Source organism: Aethalodelphis obliquidens, unplaced genomic scaffold (assembly GCF_003676395.1).
Source record: "Aethalodelphis obliquidens isolate GAN/ISIS:26980383/991018 unplaced genomic scaffold, ASM367639v1 scaffold120, whole genome shotgun sequence".
Lineage (NCBI taxonomy): Eukaryota > Metazoa > Chordata > Mammalia > Artiodactyla > Delphinidae > Aethalodelphis > Aethalodelphis obliquidens.
The window spans coordinates 1,565,024-1,579,088 of NW_020838064.1; the positions used below are offsets into that span (position 1 = coordinate 1,565,024).

The 14,065-nt window shown below is 48.7% G+C and overlaps 1 protein-coding gene across 2 annotated transcripts in view; it reads left to right on the top strand.

Moving 5' to 3' along the window:
* VPS35L (VPS35 endosomal protein sorting factor like) overlaps nt 1-14,065 on the top strand; it is a 129,347-nt gene that overhangs the window by 107,834 nt on the left and 7,448 nt on the right. For both annotated transcript variants that reach the window (XM_027098088.1, XM_027098090.1), the window contains 2 exons: nt 5,726-5,891; nt 13,833-13,951. In XM_027098088.1, coding sequence (XP_026953889.1) covers nt 5,726-5,891; nt 13,833-13,951 — 285 coding nt within the window. The remainder of the gene's footprint in view (nt 1-5,725; nt 5,892-13,832; nt 13,952-14,065) is intronic.

Below are 14,065 nucleotides of genomic sequence, written 5' to 3' on the forward strand. Positions count from 1 at the left end.
GACCTGGAGCCCAAGAGGCTTGCCTGGGGTCACGCGGCTGTTGAGCAGCAGAGCTGGGAGGTCTGTGCTGCCCCAGAGCCTGTCCTGCATGGTCTGCCTGAAACGTTTGCAGGGGGCTTTATTTGCTCAAGGTTGTTGAGACTTAACAACCCTACGTCCCTCCTGTGGGATGCAGCATAGTAACTACTGGCCGGCTCTCCGGGGCGCCGTGAGATGTTGAGCCTGAAGGGCTAAGGCCGGGCGCTAACCGAGCTCAGAAGCCAGAGGATGGGCCACACGCGAGCTCCGCCCGCCGTGAGTAGGTTTAGCAGGAGATGACTCCCATATCCCACCTTTACCTGGTTCGCATTTTTTTTTTTTTTTTTTTTTTTTGCAGTACGCGGGCCTCTCACTGCTGTGGCCTCTCCCGCTGCGGAGCGCAGGCTCCGGACGTGCAGGCCCAGCAGCCATGGCTCACGGGCCCAGCCGCTCCACGGCATGTGGGATCCTCCCGGACCGGGGCACGAACCCGTGTCCCCTGCATCGGCAGGCGGACTCTCAACCACTGCACAACCAGGGAAGCCCTACCTGGTTCGCATTTTTACCTTTCATGTCACAGCTTTATTTTTTAATTCTATTTTTTAAATTTAATTTTATTGTTGTAAGGACATTTAACATATCTATCCTCTTAACATATTTTTAAGTGGACAGTACAGCTTTGTTGACTCAAGGCACAGTATTGTACAGCAGATCCCTACAGCTTATTCACCTTGCTTAACTGAAACTTTAAGCTCATTGATTAGTGACTCCCCATTTCCTCCTCCTCCCAGCCCTGGAATTCCACGCTTTGATTCTATGAACATGACTATTCTAGATGCCTTACATAAGTGGAATCATACAGTATTTGTCTTTTTGTGACTGCCATATTTCACTCAGCATAATATCCTCAATGTTCATCCAAGGTTATGATAGCATTTCCTTTCTTTTTTTTTTTAAGGCTGAATAGTATTCCATTATATGTGTACCACATTTTATTTATCCATTTATCTGTCAATGAACATTTAGGTTGTTTCCATATCTTGGCTGTTGTGATAGTGCTACAGTGAACGTGAGAGCACTAGTATCTCTGTGAGATCCCGATTTCAATTATTCTGGATAAATACCCAGAGGAGGGATTGCTGGATCATATAGTAGTTCCATTTTTAATTCTTTGAGGTACCTGCATACAGTTTTCTATAGTGGCTGCACCATTTTGCATTCCCACCCCCAGAGCACAAGACTTTTAAAGAATGGGTTTGGACAGCTTTGATTCATTTTATTTGTTTAGAAAAAAATTGAAGCCATTTTAGACCAAATAAAATACGTGGCCCACTCTATTCATACTTATAAATGCAGAAGTAAACATTCCCCCAGGACAGCCCTCTCTCCTCAGCAAGCAGTACCACCTTTGGAGCATTTTGAAGCATTCTTCTTTGGCGTTAGTAGCAGTCAGCCTCTTGGTAGATTGCAGAACAGTCTTCTCCATGTTACTGAACTAATGCATTTCTTTTGACAACATTCGGTAGGATAAGCAAAGTAGAATTAATTGAACAAGTTCAGTGTTACCACTTCAGACGCCTAATTTTGATTCAGTTGAAATTTGTAGGCAATGGAAATGTTTCCCATCAGTTTTCTGGCACTGATCACCAGGACACAGCAGGGAAATGTCTTTTCTCTGTCTTATCTTTGAGAAAAAGTCCAGCCATCAGCATAACATGGTATCCAGATGCTAAGATTCATTCATTCCGTCCACCCCGCAAATATTTGTTGATCTGGGAATGGAAGAGTGAACATGAGAAATGTGTGCTCCCACTCAAGGCGACAGATGCTAATAAGCAAATAAATACTTAACTACAGTTGTATAAAGTGTCATAAAGAACTACAGGGACCTCTGAGAGCCTCAGATTTGAAGGGAAGTGGGTCAGGGAAGTTCCCTGAGAATGTGTTACCTGAGCCGAGATCCAGAGGAAGACTAGTAGGTCCCTAAGTGCGGGGGGCGGGGAGGGGAGGGTGTTCTGGGCAGAGGGAGCAGTGTGGGTAAGGTCTTGAGGTGGGAAGCGTCACCCAGCAGCACTGGAGGGACTGGAAGAGAGCCGCAGTGACGAGCGAGGTGGTGAGAGGCTAGAGGGACACCAGGGTCTTGAGCTGGCAAGATGGGCAGGGGCTGGCTGCAGCAAGGCCGGGGAGCTCTGCAGACTCACCAAGGGCCTCGCATCTCCACGGTGATCTGTCTCCTGCCCTCCACCCCCGCCACGCCCTCCCAGTGCCCCTCTTTCCTTTCCTGCCCTTCCTCCCAGTCCCCTTGTGTTCTGGCTCCTTTTCTAAAGGACTTGAATACTTATTTAACACACTTACCTACCTTTTACAGTGAGCCAGCCAGCAGTTCACAAATACTCACTGCAAACAAACCTGTTATTATCCTCATCTCACAGAAGCAGACCCTGGCACAGAGAGGTGAGGTGACTCACCCAGGGTAACCAGCTAGTAAGTGGCCAAGACAGAATTCAAAGCCAGGATGTGTGTACTCGGCGCTGTCTTTGCTGCCTCTCAGGTCTCCTGGGGAGTCAGTCGTTTTCAGGGTATTCCTTCCCTCAAGCAGTCACATTTAATAGAAGGATTCCCACAGACCAAGGAGCCAGAGGGATATTCTGAGTGGTTGAACGCAGGCCCCCTTTCCGTGCAGCAGAGAGAGAGAGCGCGAGCGGTTTGAGTCCCTCCCAGGCGCCCCTTGGGAGCCGACTCCTGAGCATTTGTTTGCTGCCGGGCAGCCTTGGCAGAGACCCCAGGGGAAACCTTTTCCCCCTCGGATTGCCAACTGAATTGGGATCTCTTTTTCTTCTTTAAAAAAAAAATCTGTGTTCGCCTTTCTTTAGTTGCTGGCACTGGTACAATTTCTTTTGAAAATGTTACAACCACTGAAGCGTGGCTATCATGTGGAAAATGTTTTCCTTGTAGAGAAGGTTGGAAATAATCTCTTCGTCTCTTCGGTTTAAAACTAGCAGAAACGGCTGGCTACAAACCTTCACGTCTCCGTGACCCCTTCTTCCACCTTTTTGCAGGTGTGTTGAATGCTCTCTCACAATAGTTACGGCAATTTGTATTGAAATTAAGTTACTGGAACATTCAGAGTGTCGTCTCTTTCCAGGCAGATCCTGAAATAGAATATATTTTGAACATCCACATAGCAGAACGAAATAGCCTAGTTAGAAACAGCTGTTAGCCAAGCAAGGCGGTAGTGAGCTGCCATCTGAGACTGACTCTGGCAATGGAAGGCGGACCATGGCACGGGCAATTTTGCTGCATATAGTTTGAGGTACTCAGATTTTGGAGTATCGTGTGTCTTCTTTTGTGCCAATACCGTAACAGCAATTCCTGTAGATGTTAGCAGCTGTACAAATCATCTCTCTCTCCTCCGCCCTCGTTCTTGCCCATTGGAAGTATTACTGCAGTGTATCCACACATTGGATTATGTAGCTGTTAATTCCCGCACCCCTGTTATCACACTTCTACTCCATGCCTGAATTCAAGACAGCCGACTACGCGTATGCCTTCCCCCAACCGGCCAGCTCCATAAAGTCTAGTTCGTCCCTACTCCATCTGTAGAGAGGCAGTATAAATAGAGTATTAGCAGTTAGGAATGTCCACTCTGGAGCCAGACTCCCGGGGCTCAAATCCTGGTTCCCCCATGCACCAGCAGTGTCGCTCATTTCCCATCTGTGAAATGGGGGGGAGAGGAAGTCATAAAAGTATCTTCCCGGAACGTAGAAAAGCTATGGTAGCTACAATAGCTGCCATAAAAGTTAGCTGTTGTTCTTGTAGCCACCTCAGTGCCTGGCACGTAGAAGGTGCTTGAAGAATGTTATCCATTCAACATTATTTACCTACCAAGTGCCTGCTCTGTGCCCAGCACTGTCCCAGGAAGCAGAGACAGGGATGGGGCACCATTTGCAGTCCTGGGCAGTCCTGGCAGTGTATTACTGGCAAACACAGCAGATAAAGTACCTGCCGTCCTGGAGGTTATAGGCTAGGATGAAAAAAAAGATGAACCAAGAGGTATGTTTGGGTAGTTAGGAATAAATAAGATCACTTCAGATGCTGAGCACTGCTCTGAAAAAATGAGATGGATGACTTGACGTGAAGAGAGATGAAGAGAGACGGGTAGGGGCTCTGGATTGCCGATCAGGGCAGGAGCTAACATGTAAGATGAGATCTGGAGGCTGTCAAGGAGCCAGTGCAGCCAAGTCTCACAGGTGAATGTTCCAGTCAGGGGAACAGCAGGGCTGGGAGGCCAGACCCCCTTGGCATATGAGCTGCCCTCCAGAGCACCCTGTGCCCTTCAGTCCGGTCTGTGTGGGAGACGGGCCTCTGGGGATCGCGTCACCGGGGCTTCCTTCCTTCTGGCTTCCAGCTGGTTCAGCCAGCGCGAGCAGTGACATGGACTGCAGGGCAGGAGGAGAGCGAGGCTGGGGTATTTATCCCCCAACTCTCACTGGGCCGTGTTTGGCGATGGCTTTGTTCTTCCATCCAGGGCTGCAGCTGCTGCTGGGTGGCCTCCTCCAACTGCAAAAACTCGCTCCCCACCGCGTGCTTTCAGCCCGAGGATGGTAACAGTTTCCCTCTGTTGCCAGGCCCTGGGTGCCTTCTCGCTACTTCTCTTCATTCTGATAATCTTTCATTAACCCATCCTCGTTTAACCCTTGTGAGCGTGTCGTCTGTGTCCTGCCAGGACCCTGAGCGGTCCAGCTGGTCCCAGGAGCCGTAAAGGTGGCGGTGGACTGAGTGAGGGGCAAGATGGACCAGCCGGGTCAGCAGGGCGATGGCAGCAGGAGCTGGGGGGGGGAGGGGGCTTTGGGGAGCATTCAGCAGGGGAGCCACTGCATTGCATAGTCCTTTTTTTTTTTTTTTTTGCGGTACGTGGGCCTCTCACTGTTATGGCCTCTCCCGTCGCGGAGCACAGGCTTCGGACGCGCAGGCTCAGCGGCCACGGCTCACGGGCCCAGCCGCTCCACGGCATGTGGGATCTTCCCGGACCGGGGCACGAACCCGTGTCCCCTGCATCGGCAGGCAGACTCTCAACCACTGTGTCACCAGGGAAGCCCTGCATATCCTTTTTGGAACTGAATTGAAGCTGCTGACTTTTTTGCATCCCAGCACTGGTTCAGTTTAGCATCTGAGAAACACTGTTATAAGCTCTGTGACTGACTGTTGGGTTTTTCCTCTCCCAAGAGAGGATCCTCAATTTAGCTGTTAATGTTGCTGAATGCCCTAAAGAGTGAGAATGTGTTTAAAGTCGGTGCCTTTGGTGGTGACAGTGATCATTTGGGGGTTTACCCGAGGTAGGTGGCTTCTGCTGTGCTGTCTGCAACGAGACCTGCAATCTAGCTTTTGTAGTTGGAAGAACAGGGCTTTTTACTGTTATGGACATAAGAGCAAGGCTGTAACTTTGGAAACAGCCCATTAAACTGACAGGTAATTTTGCTTTCTTTCCTCAGACCCAGAGCTCTCAAAGCTTGTCTCCCCAGACTGGAGTGTGTTGTTTAGTGGAGTGAACGACGTCGTGTCACTTTTCTCTCTATTGTTTAACCATAGCTGGCACTTTAATTTCTCTACAGCTGCTAAAGGGAGGGACCTGGGTTTCTGTCTTGATTTTTTTTTTCCTCCTGCTTCACATCTAGGTTTATTTTTCCTTTTTTTGGTCCTCCACTAGGATCATCCGGAACACGGGGTTCTGTTTCTTGTTCGAGAGCTGCTCAACGTGATCCAGGACTACACCTGGGAGGACAACAGTGATGAGAAAATCCGCATCTACACCTGTGTCCTGCACCTGCTGTCCGCCATGAGCCAGGAGACCTATCTCTACCACGTAGACAAAGGTAGCTGGGTCCCTCCACCAGACTGCGCTGTGTTTGAACTTCTGAGCAGCAAGTGCAGGGTTTTCATTTTCTCTTTTATTTAATCCCCTTGTGTTTTACCTACCATGAACTTCTAGTCCAGGGTCTTGATAAATTTGCCCAGTGTAAGAATTACCTGGGGAGCTCTTAAGAATACACGTTCCTGGGCCCCATCTGTCTCTTCTAAATTAGAATCCCCAGGAAGAGGCCTGAGAATTTGTATCTTTAACAAGTGTCCAAAGGTCATTTCGGCAAACAGACGAGTTCAGAGAAGCACTGTCTTGGATCAGTGATGTCTTGGGTGTGCCACAGAATAACCTAGAATGGGGACTACATATGCACATGCATGACCTTCATCCCAGGACTGTTCCTTACCAGTTTCATGTGGGTCCTGACCTGGACCCTTAGAGCAGGTGCTTGGAAGAAGGAGATGGCCTTGCTCCCCAACATGCAACCAGCCGTCTTGAACTTGCTCCTACAGGTTCGGGAGCAGCCTCCTCATGTGCTTGACACAACAGGGGACAGGCCCATTTCCAGACCTCTGCCCAGTGAGCCTAAGCATCTTCCTGCTTGTCAGAGCCTCAGTTCCGATTTTTGGTTTCCAAAAAAGTGGCCCTATTGTTAAAAGCAGTTTGGCCAATAAATGAATACTTCAGGGTTTAAGCAACTGTCTCTACACTTGGATATTTTAGGGAACAAATTTGCAGTGCTAAGGATGGCCTCCTGTTACGACTCTCAGAGGCTTCCTCTGGCTGGGATTTGGGGGCTGAGGTTACGTAAAGATGTAACTTGGGGAGGTTGGTTAATGTCAATGATGATAACTCCCACGATCTGAGCTCCTACTGTGTGCCAGGTACGGCACCAGACTCCATGGGCCTCTTTCTCCTTTAATCCTGACAGCATTATGAGGAGGACGGGCATTTGTGTCCCCATTTTACACACAAGCAAGGGGAGACACCGAAAGACAAATGGTTTTACCAAGCTCAAGGCCAGTTAGTGCTCGGAGTGGAATTCACTGTGGTACACGCGTTATGCTGCCTCCTTGATTACAAAGTAACAGTATTTTGATTAAAGTATATCATAGTACACGCATACAATAAATCATAAGGCTCAGCAGATCATCACAAGCTGAACACACCCAGTAACCACCACTGAGCCAGAGGAATCAAACATTGCTAGCTCCCAGAAGTCCCCTGTATGCCCCCGTCCACTCAGCACCACCACTTTCCTCTCCAAAGGTACACTGCTCTCCTGACTTCTAACGTTACAGATTAGTTTGCCAATTTTTGACTTTTCCGTAAATGGACTCACTTAGCAAGCGGTCTTTGGCGTCTGGCTTCTTTCACTCAGTGTTACATCTGTGAGATTCTTCTGTGTTGTGTGTAGCTGTTGGTCATCCTTTTGCATTGCTGCATAGTATTCCATCGTATGAATATACCAGAATTTCTTCATTCCCCTGTGGACGCAGTTCTGAGCTGCTGTGAGGAGTGCTGCTGTGAACATTCCTGAATATATAACTCTTGGGGTTCATGTCTGTCGGGTATATGCCCAGGGTGGGAATGCTGCCTGGTGGGATTTGCTTATGTTCAGCTCTGGTAGGTACTGTCTCACAGTTTTCCAAAATGGTTTTACCAGTTTACACTCCCACCAGGCACGAATGAGATTTCCATTTGTTCCCTTGATATGGTCAGTCTTGTTCATTTTGTCTCTTCTGATGAGTGTAATTTGCATTTCTCTGATGGCTAATGAGGGTGAGCTTTTCCCGTATCTGTTGGCATTTTTATTTCCTCTCTTGTGAAGGGCACGCGGAGGGCTCAGAACAACAGAGAAACTTTTGAGGACCAGATGCTGCTGCGGAAGTGGGTCTGGAAACCTGGGCCCTATGAGAGGGGCAAGCCCTCTCCTCGCTCTTCCCTTCCTTAAACAGACTCACTGAATCCCCTGTCTACACAGCACAGCAGGGCGGACTGTAGGAGCCAGAGCGCCAGCACAGGGAGCGTGGCTGTGTTTGACAGGTGGAGTCTAGTTCTCTAGCTTTTAGAGATGAAAACAGAACGGCGGGTTTTCTTTGCTGCCTTCTCGGCCCAGCTGTTTACTCTGGGTGCACAACTGTGACCTGACAGTTGTCTTCGTAGCAGAGAGTCCTGGGGCCCCGGGAGGCTTTGCAGGGGTGGGGGCTCCACTTTCCCACCTCCTTCTTAGTCGAGGCCGCTCTTTAGACAGCGCTGGCAAAGGTTGAACTTTTGGAAAACTGGGGTCAGCTTTTTTCTTTGCATTTACGAAGGATGCCTTGGCTGTTTTCTTTCCAGATGAATAAGAAGACAATGTTCTGAAATGACCTGGAGCCGTAACTCCAGTGCTGTCATGCGAGCGTGCGAGAGAGTGTGCTTGCTGTGGAAGGGCAGGACACTTCTGACACTGATGTCTATTTATTTAACACGCAGATGTCTAGTTGGAAGAGTACAGCTCAGGGGCCCGTGGGAAGTCGGCACAGCCCCTTCACTCCTCCGTGTCACCTGCCAGGCCCTTGAAGCATTTGGGGTTGTGACCCCAGGGCCAGACAGATGCAGAGATCCTGGGCTATTTTTAGTAGCCATTTGCCAGGGATCTCATTTCTCCCCGTGGTGAGCGCCAGTCTGGACTCTCAGGCCTGCCTTACACTCTGGCCAGGCCAAATTACTTCTGATTGTCAACTTCGCGCTTCTCTTCCCACCTCTGTCACCACCGAGTGTTAGCACGGAAACACTTTTCCCCACTTCTGACCCCGTTTTTCACTTTCTCTGTGAATTTTCCACCTTCAGGGTTCAGCCTGGATCTCACTGATTCTATAATTACATCCCAAGCCTAGATTTTAGGATCCTGAGACCCCCAGGCCGCCCTCTCCTGCCATGCAGCCCATGCGGTTGTGATTGCCCGTTTGCTCGTCTGCACCTCCTGTGGACTGTGTGCTCTGCGAGGGCAGGACCAGGTCAGCCCGTTCCCCACCCACCGGGTCTCCGGGTCCTGGAACCTGGCGCAGAGCAGGCCCTCACCTAGTCCGTGCTCTGCATGTGTGAGCGGGCTGCTCTGAACACGCCTCTGACCCCTCTGGGCAGGATGCCTGCAGCTTGGGTGGTTGACCACAGGTGGTCCTAGACCTTCTCACTTCTCCCCTGCTGCTGGGCTAATCCGAAGGAGAGCAGGTTACTCCATCTCAGAGTAAGACTGGGAATTTATGCCAGGAACTAGCCGCGTCCTCGGCAGCAGGTGCGAGAAATTCCTTTACCAGCTGCATTTTGCCGCCCTTCAAAATCAGATGGTGGTGAATGGCTGAATCAAATTCTTTCTCTTCTTACAAGAATAACTGCTGTCTTCCACGTCGTGGACGGCAGTTGAAACACAGCAGCCAGAGCCAGAGCTGTCTCAGAAATCCCGGGACAGTTGCCTGCAGCCCAGGGCAATTCACTACCAACCTGTGTCCTAGGAACAACTACGAAGCCAGCAGCCGACCCAGGAGAGCACTCCCAGAATATTCCCCACAAAGGGACAGTTCGGAACCGGAGTAGAGGTTTCAGGCGGACAGAGAAGCTGGGGAGCAGGGAGACCAGCTGTTCTCCTCGTTCTCAGGCAGTATGTCTGCAACCTGCTTACAAATGGTTTAGACAAAAAAAATGACGTGCGTACGTGAGTGTGTGGAGAGAGCAAGTGAGAGAGCTTCACGGAAGTGGCAAAACGGCATCAGCTGGTGATGCTGCTGAGAGAGAGGCAGCGCTTTGCTGTACTGTTATTCCCACTGTTCTACAGCCTTGACATTTGTTTAAGCAAAAAGCTGGGGATAAAAGAAGAAGGAGTTATTCTCTTTTTTTTTTCCCACTTAGAAACTCAGTAGTAATTTATTCGGAAAAAAATAAGCAAAGAATGGCTCATTAAAAAATACATTTCATAGTGTCATTCTTCCTCCTTCATACTTTTCCCAAATGCCTAATTGGGAGTTAAATATAAATGTAAGAATTTTAAAAGAATATTATGTACAATTTTATTGAAGTAGAAGAAGGAGTTATTCTATTTTTTTTTTTTTTTTTGCGGTACGCGGGCCTCTAACTTTTGCGGCCTCTCCCGTTGCGGAGCACAGGCTCCGGACGCGCAGGCTCAGCGGCCATGGCTCACGGGCCCTGCCGCTCTGCAGCATGTGGGATCTTCCCGGACCGGGGCACGAACCCGTGTCCCCTGCATCGGCAGGCAGACTCTCAACCACTGTGCCACCAGGGAAGCCCGGGAGTTATTCTTGAAATAGCAGCTAGAAATGTACATGAAGCATCCCTGAAATTATTTTGTCAATCAGTTAATTACTATATGCTTATACCTGTACCACTCCCCAAAAGATTCAAGGCAGATTACAGGAAATATATAAAGTAATAAAATATAATTTTTTAATTGATAAAATTGTTTCTTAGGAAGTTATAAATTAGGAAATATATGGCTATATATGTCTGTGTGTGGTATATAGGTATACTGGTTTGTCACTTTACTAACAGTATATTATAAATATCTTTCAGGAATAGTATATTGTAGCAATAGTATAGTATAGTGTAGTACATGGTAGGTAACAACTATAGATCATATACTTTTATTGTCTTCATAGTATTGTATTTAATGCTAATGCCACAGAGCATTTAATCAAAACTCTTGGTAGATATTTCCATTGCTTCTCCTCTCACCATTATACACAACATTTATAGTGAACACACATTGAACATACAATGAACATTGTCCTCTATGATGAAACAATATCACATATATGCATCTTTGTGCAACTGGGGGGATGATTTTCTTAGGATAAATCCCTTGGAGTGGGTTTTCCCAAGTCAAAGATCTGACCTTTTTCTGTACTAAGACTTTTTTTTTTGGAGTAAAATATACAAAGTGATAAAATACATATAAAGTTTACCATTTTAACTATTTTTAATTCAGTTTTATCAAGTATAGTTGCAGTGTTGTGCAACCATCACCTTTATCCATTTCCAAAATTTTTTCATCCTCCCCAACAAACTCTGTACCCAATGAACAATAACTTCCCCCGTCCCCCCTCCCCCCAGCCTCTGGTGACCTCTAGTTTACTTTCTGTCTTTATGAATTTGCGTCTTCTAGGTCCCTCATATAAGTGGAGTCATACAATAGTTGTCCTTTTTTTTTATTATTTATTTTTGGCTGCGTTGGGTCTTCGTTGCTGCACGCGGGCTTTCTCTAGTTGCAGCGAGCGGGGGCTACTCTTCGTTGCGGTGGTCGGGCTTCTCATTGCGGTGGCTTCTCTTGTTGTGGAGCGCGGGCTCTAGGCGTGCGGGCTCAGTAGTTGTGGCTCGCGGACTCTAGAGCACAGGCTCAGTATTTGTGGCGCACGGGCTTTGTTGCTCCACGGCATGTGGGATCTTCCCGGACCAGGGATCGAACCCGTGTCCCCTGCATTGGCAGGCGGATTCTTAACCACTGTGCCACCAGGGAAGCCCTAGTTGTCCTTCTGTGTCTGGCGCATTTCTCTTATCATAATGCTTTCAAGGTTCATCCATGTTGTAACATGTAGTAGAATTTCATTCCTTTTTGTGATTCAATAACATGCCACTGTTTAGATAAACCACTAAACCACATTCTGCTTATCTATTGATCTGTCAGTGGATACTTGGGTTGTTTCCACCTTTCGGCTCTTGTGAATAATGCTGCTATGAACATTCATGTACATGTATCTGTTTGAGCCTCTGCTGTCAAGTCCTTTGAGCATTGGAGTTGCTGGATCCTGGAGTCGCTTTCCCACAGCAGCTGCACCATTTTATATCCCCACCAGCGATGCACGAGGCTTCCAGTTTCTCCACATCTTCATCAATACTTCTTATTTTCCTCTTTGTTGTTGTTTTTAAATAACAGCCATCCTAATGGGTGTGAAGTGGTACTGGACATTTCTTAAGGCTTTTCTTACTGATTTCCAAACTATGGTACTCCCACCAGCAGTTTGCCCAGGCCTACATCAAAACCTGGTATTCTTTCTCACCTTTGTTAATCTGATAGGTGATGTTTTACTAAAAGTTCTTCTGTGGTTTTAGTTTTCTGTTCTTTGATCACTAGTGAAATTGAACTTTTTTTTCCCCTAAAATTATAGGCCATTTAGATGTATTTCTGGTACATTGATGTATTTGCCAATTTTCCTATAAGTGACCCTAAGAGGGGTCTCTTTCTTAAAAGCTCAGAAGCCATCCCTGCACATTGTAGCTTGGCTTTTCTTGTCTTCATGGCCAATGCCTGTTTAACGTGATCCCCTGGTTCTGTAGCTCGTTGCCAGCAGTCCAGGGAATAGTTCTGTGCAGGCCCTGACAGACGGCTGGTGACTTTGACCATAATGGGGCTATCCATGGTGGCTCTGACTCTCAGCCTCACCCATCTGCAAGCTAAACGGGTGCCCCGTGTCCCTCACTTGTGGTGTCACCTTTTGTTTGCATCACACAACTTCATGGGCTTTACTGTGATCCCATATGTATCATCCCTTTTGATTGTATATACCTAGGAGACAGGATCCTAGGGGTGGTGAGGAGCTGGGCCGAGAAGAGCACAGCAAACCACATTCCCCCAGATGAGCTAAGCTGAACCGGTTTATTGACGTCTCTAAACCATGAACTGGATTAGCACTGTGTGTACATGGCTGTATAAGCCCAGCCGCGCCCCCCAAAGGCACCTGCACGGCCTCTGCCTTATCAGATGTCACTGCACCTGGGACAGTGGCCCAAATTTTAGGCCTCCACCAGATCAGAAACATCTAAGAGCTGCCACTGCGCTTTTCCTCTCCTTGACCACTTAGCGCTGCTCCAATGGTTTTGCACTGAGCTGAGCGCCGCTCATTCACACCGGAAATAACTGCTCAGCCACGTACATACAAGTCGGCATTTGGGAGTTGGGGTGAAAGCAGTTAAAAAAGGATCTGGCGAGAAAAGGCATGGGGGGAAAGAATCGACTCTGCAAGGCAGAGGTGGTGGTTCCCTTACAGACTTTGCAGCAGCCTGGCCCTGACCCCTCACCGCTCCCCCCCACAAAAAAAGAAAAGAGAACCGCTGAAGTGTCCGCAGGAGGGACCAACCAAAAAAATTCTGGTCCATCACACAATGGACTACTGCTCAGCTAGTACAGGCAAAGCAGCACATCCATATATGCTGATATGGAAATAACTCCAGGAATCATTAAGTGAAAAAAAACCAAGCGCAAAACCGCACCCTGTAGAGTCCCTCTGCTTCCTTACCCAGAGGTCATGCTTTGTGCGAAGGTCGATAGGAAGGAGGGCGGGGGGAGGTCAAACCCAGGCTGTTCTTGCAGCTGCTCTTTCTCTAGACAGCGGCTGTCACAGGAGATGCCCAAGGAGAGAGGGGACTTTAGTGAAAGGATTCAGGTTTGCGAGAAGACATAGAGAACCTTCTGTTCGATCTGCAGAAGTTTGGAGGTGGAGTGACAGGGCAGGGGGCTGGGGGCGGTGCTTAACTGCGTAGGCTTTGACGGGAGCCTCCCAGTTTGGGATCCTGGCTGGGACAGGCTCGGAGCCTCCGTGTCCCCATCTGTCATCTCTTGCACATGCGGTTTTGAGGACTCCACAGTAACACCTGTGAAGCGCTGAGCCCAGCGCCTGGCACCCCGGTGCTCAGTATTGACAGCCATTCTGATGGCCACTGTGATGCTTGCTGTCCCCCTCCATGCCTGGGCTGGAGGGGACAGACTTCAGAGTCTGAGCTCTCTGGCTTAGACTGTCTGGAAGGCCAGGTGTTTCCTCCATGATTCCCAAGGGCCCAAGCCCACGGCAAACTCTGGCCATTTCCATTTGCCCTGCCGTGATTTCCTGCCACCCGCTGGCACCACGGCTGCCTCTCCCTGGCCTTGGGCTTGGGAATGTCTCACTGCTCTGGTTTCTTCCATCAGTTGACTCCAATGACAGCCTCTACGGGGGAGACTCCAAGTTTCTGGCTGAGAACAACAAGCTGTGCGAGACGGTGATGGCTCAGATCCTGGAGCATCTGAAAACCCTGGCCAAGGACGAGGTAGGTGCCCCTGCCGCCCCCATCCCTGCCGCTTGCCCTGAAAGCACGCGTTCCCAGCGTGCTTGGACATTGGTTCGTCCAGGGAGTAACGCGCCTGTGTGAAGACTGTTCATC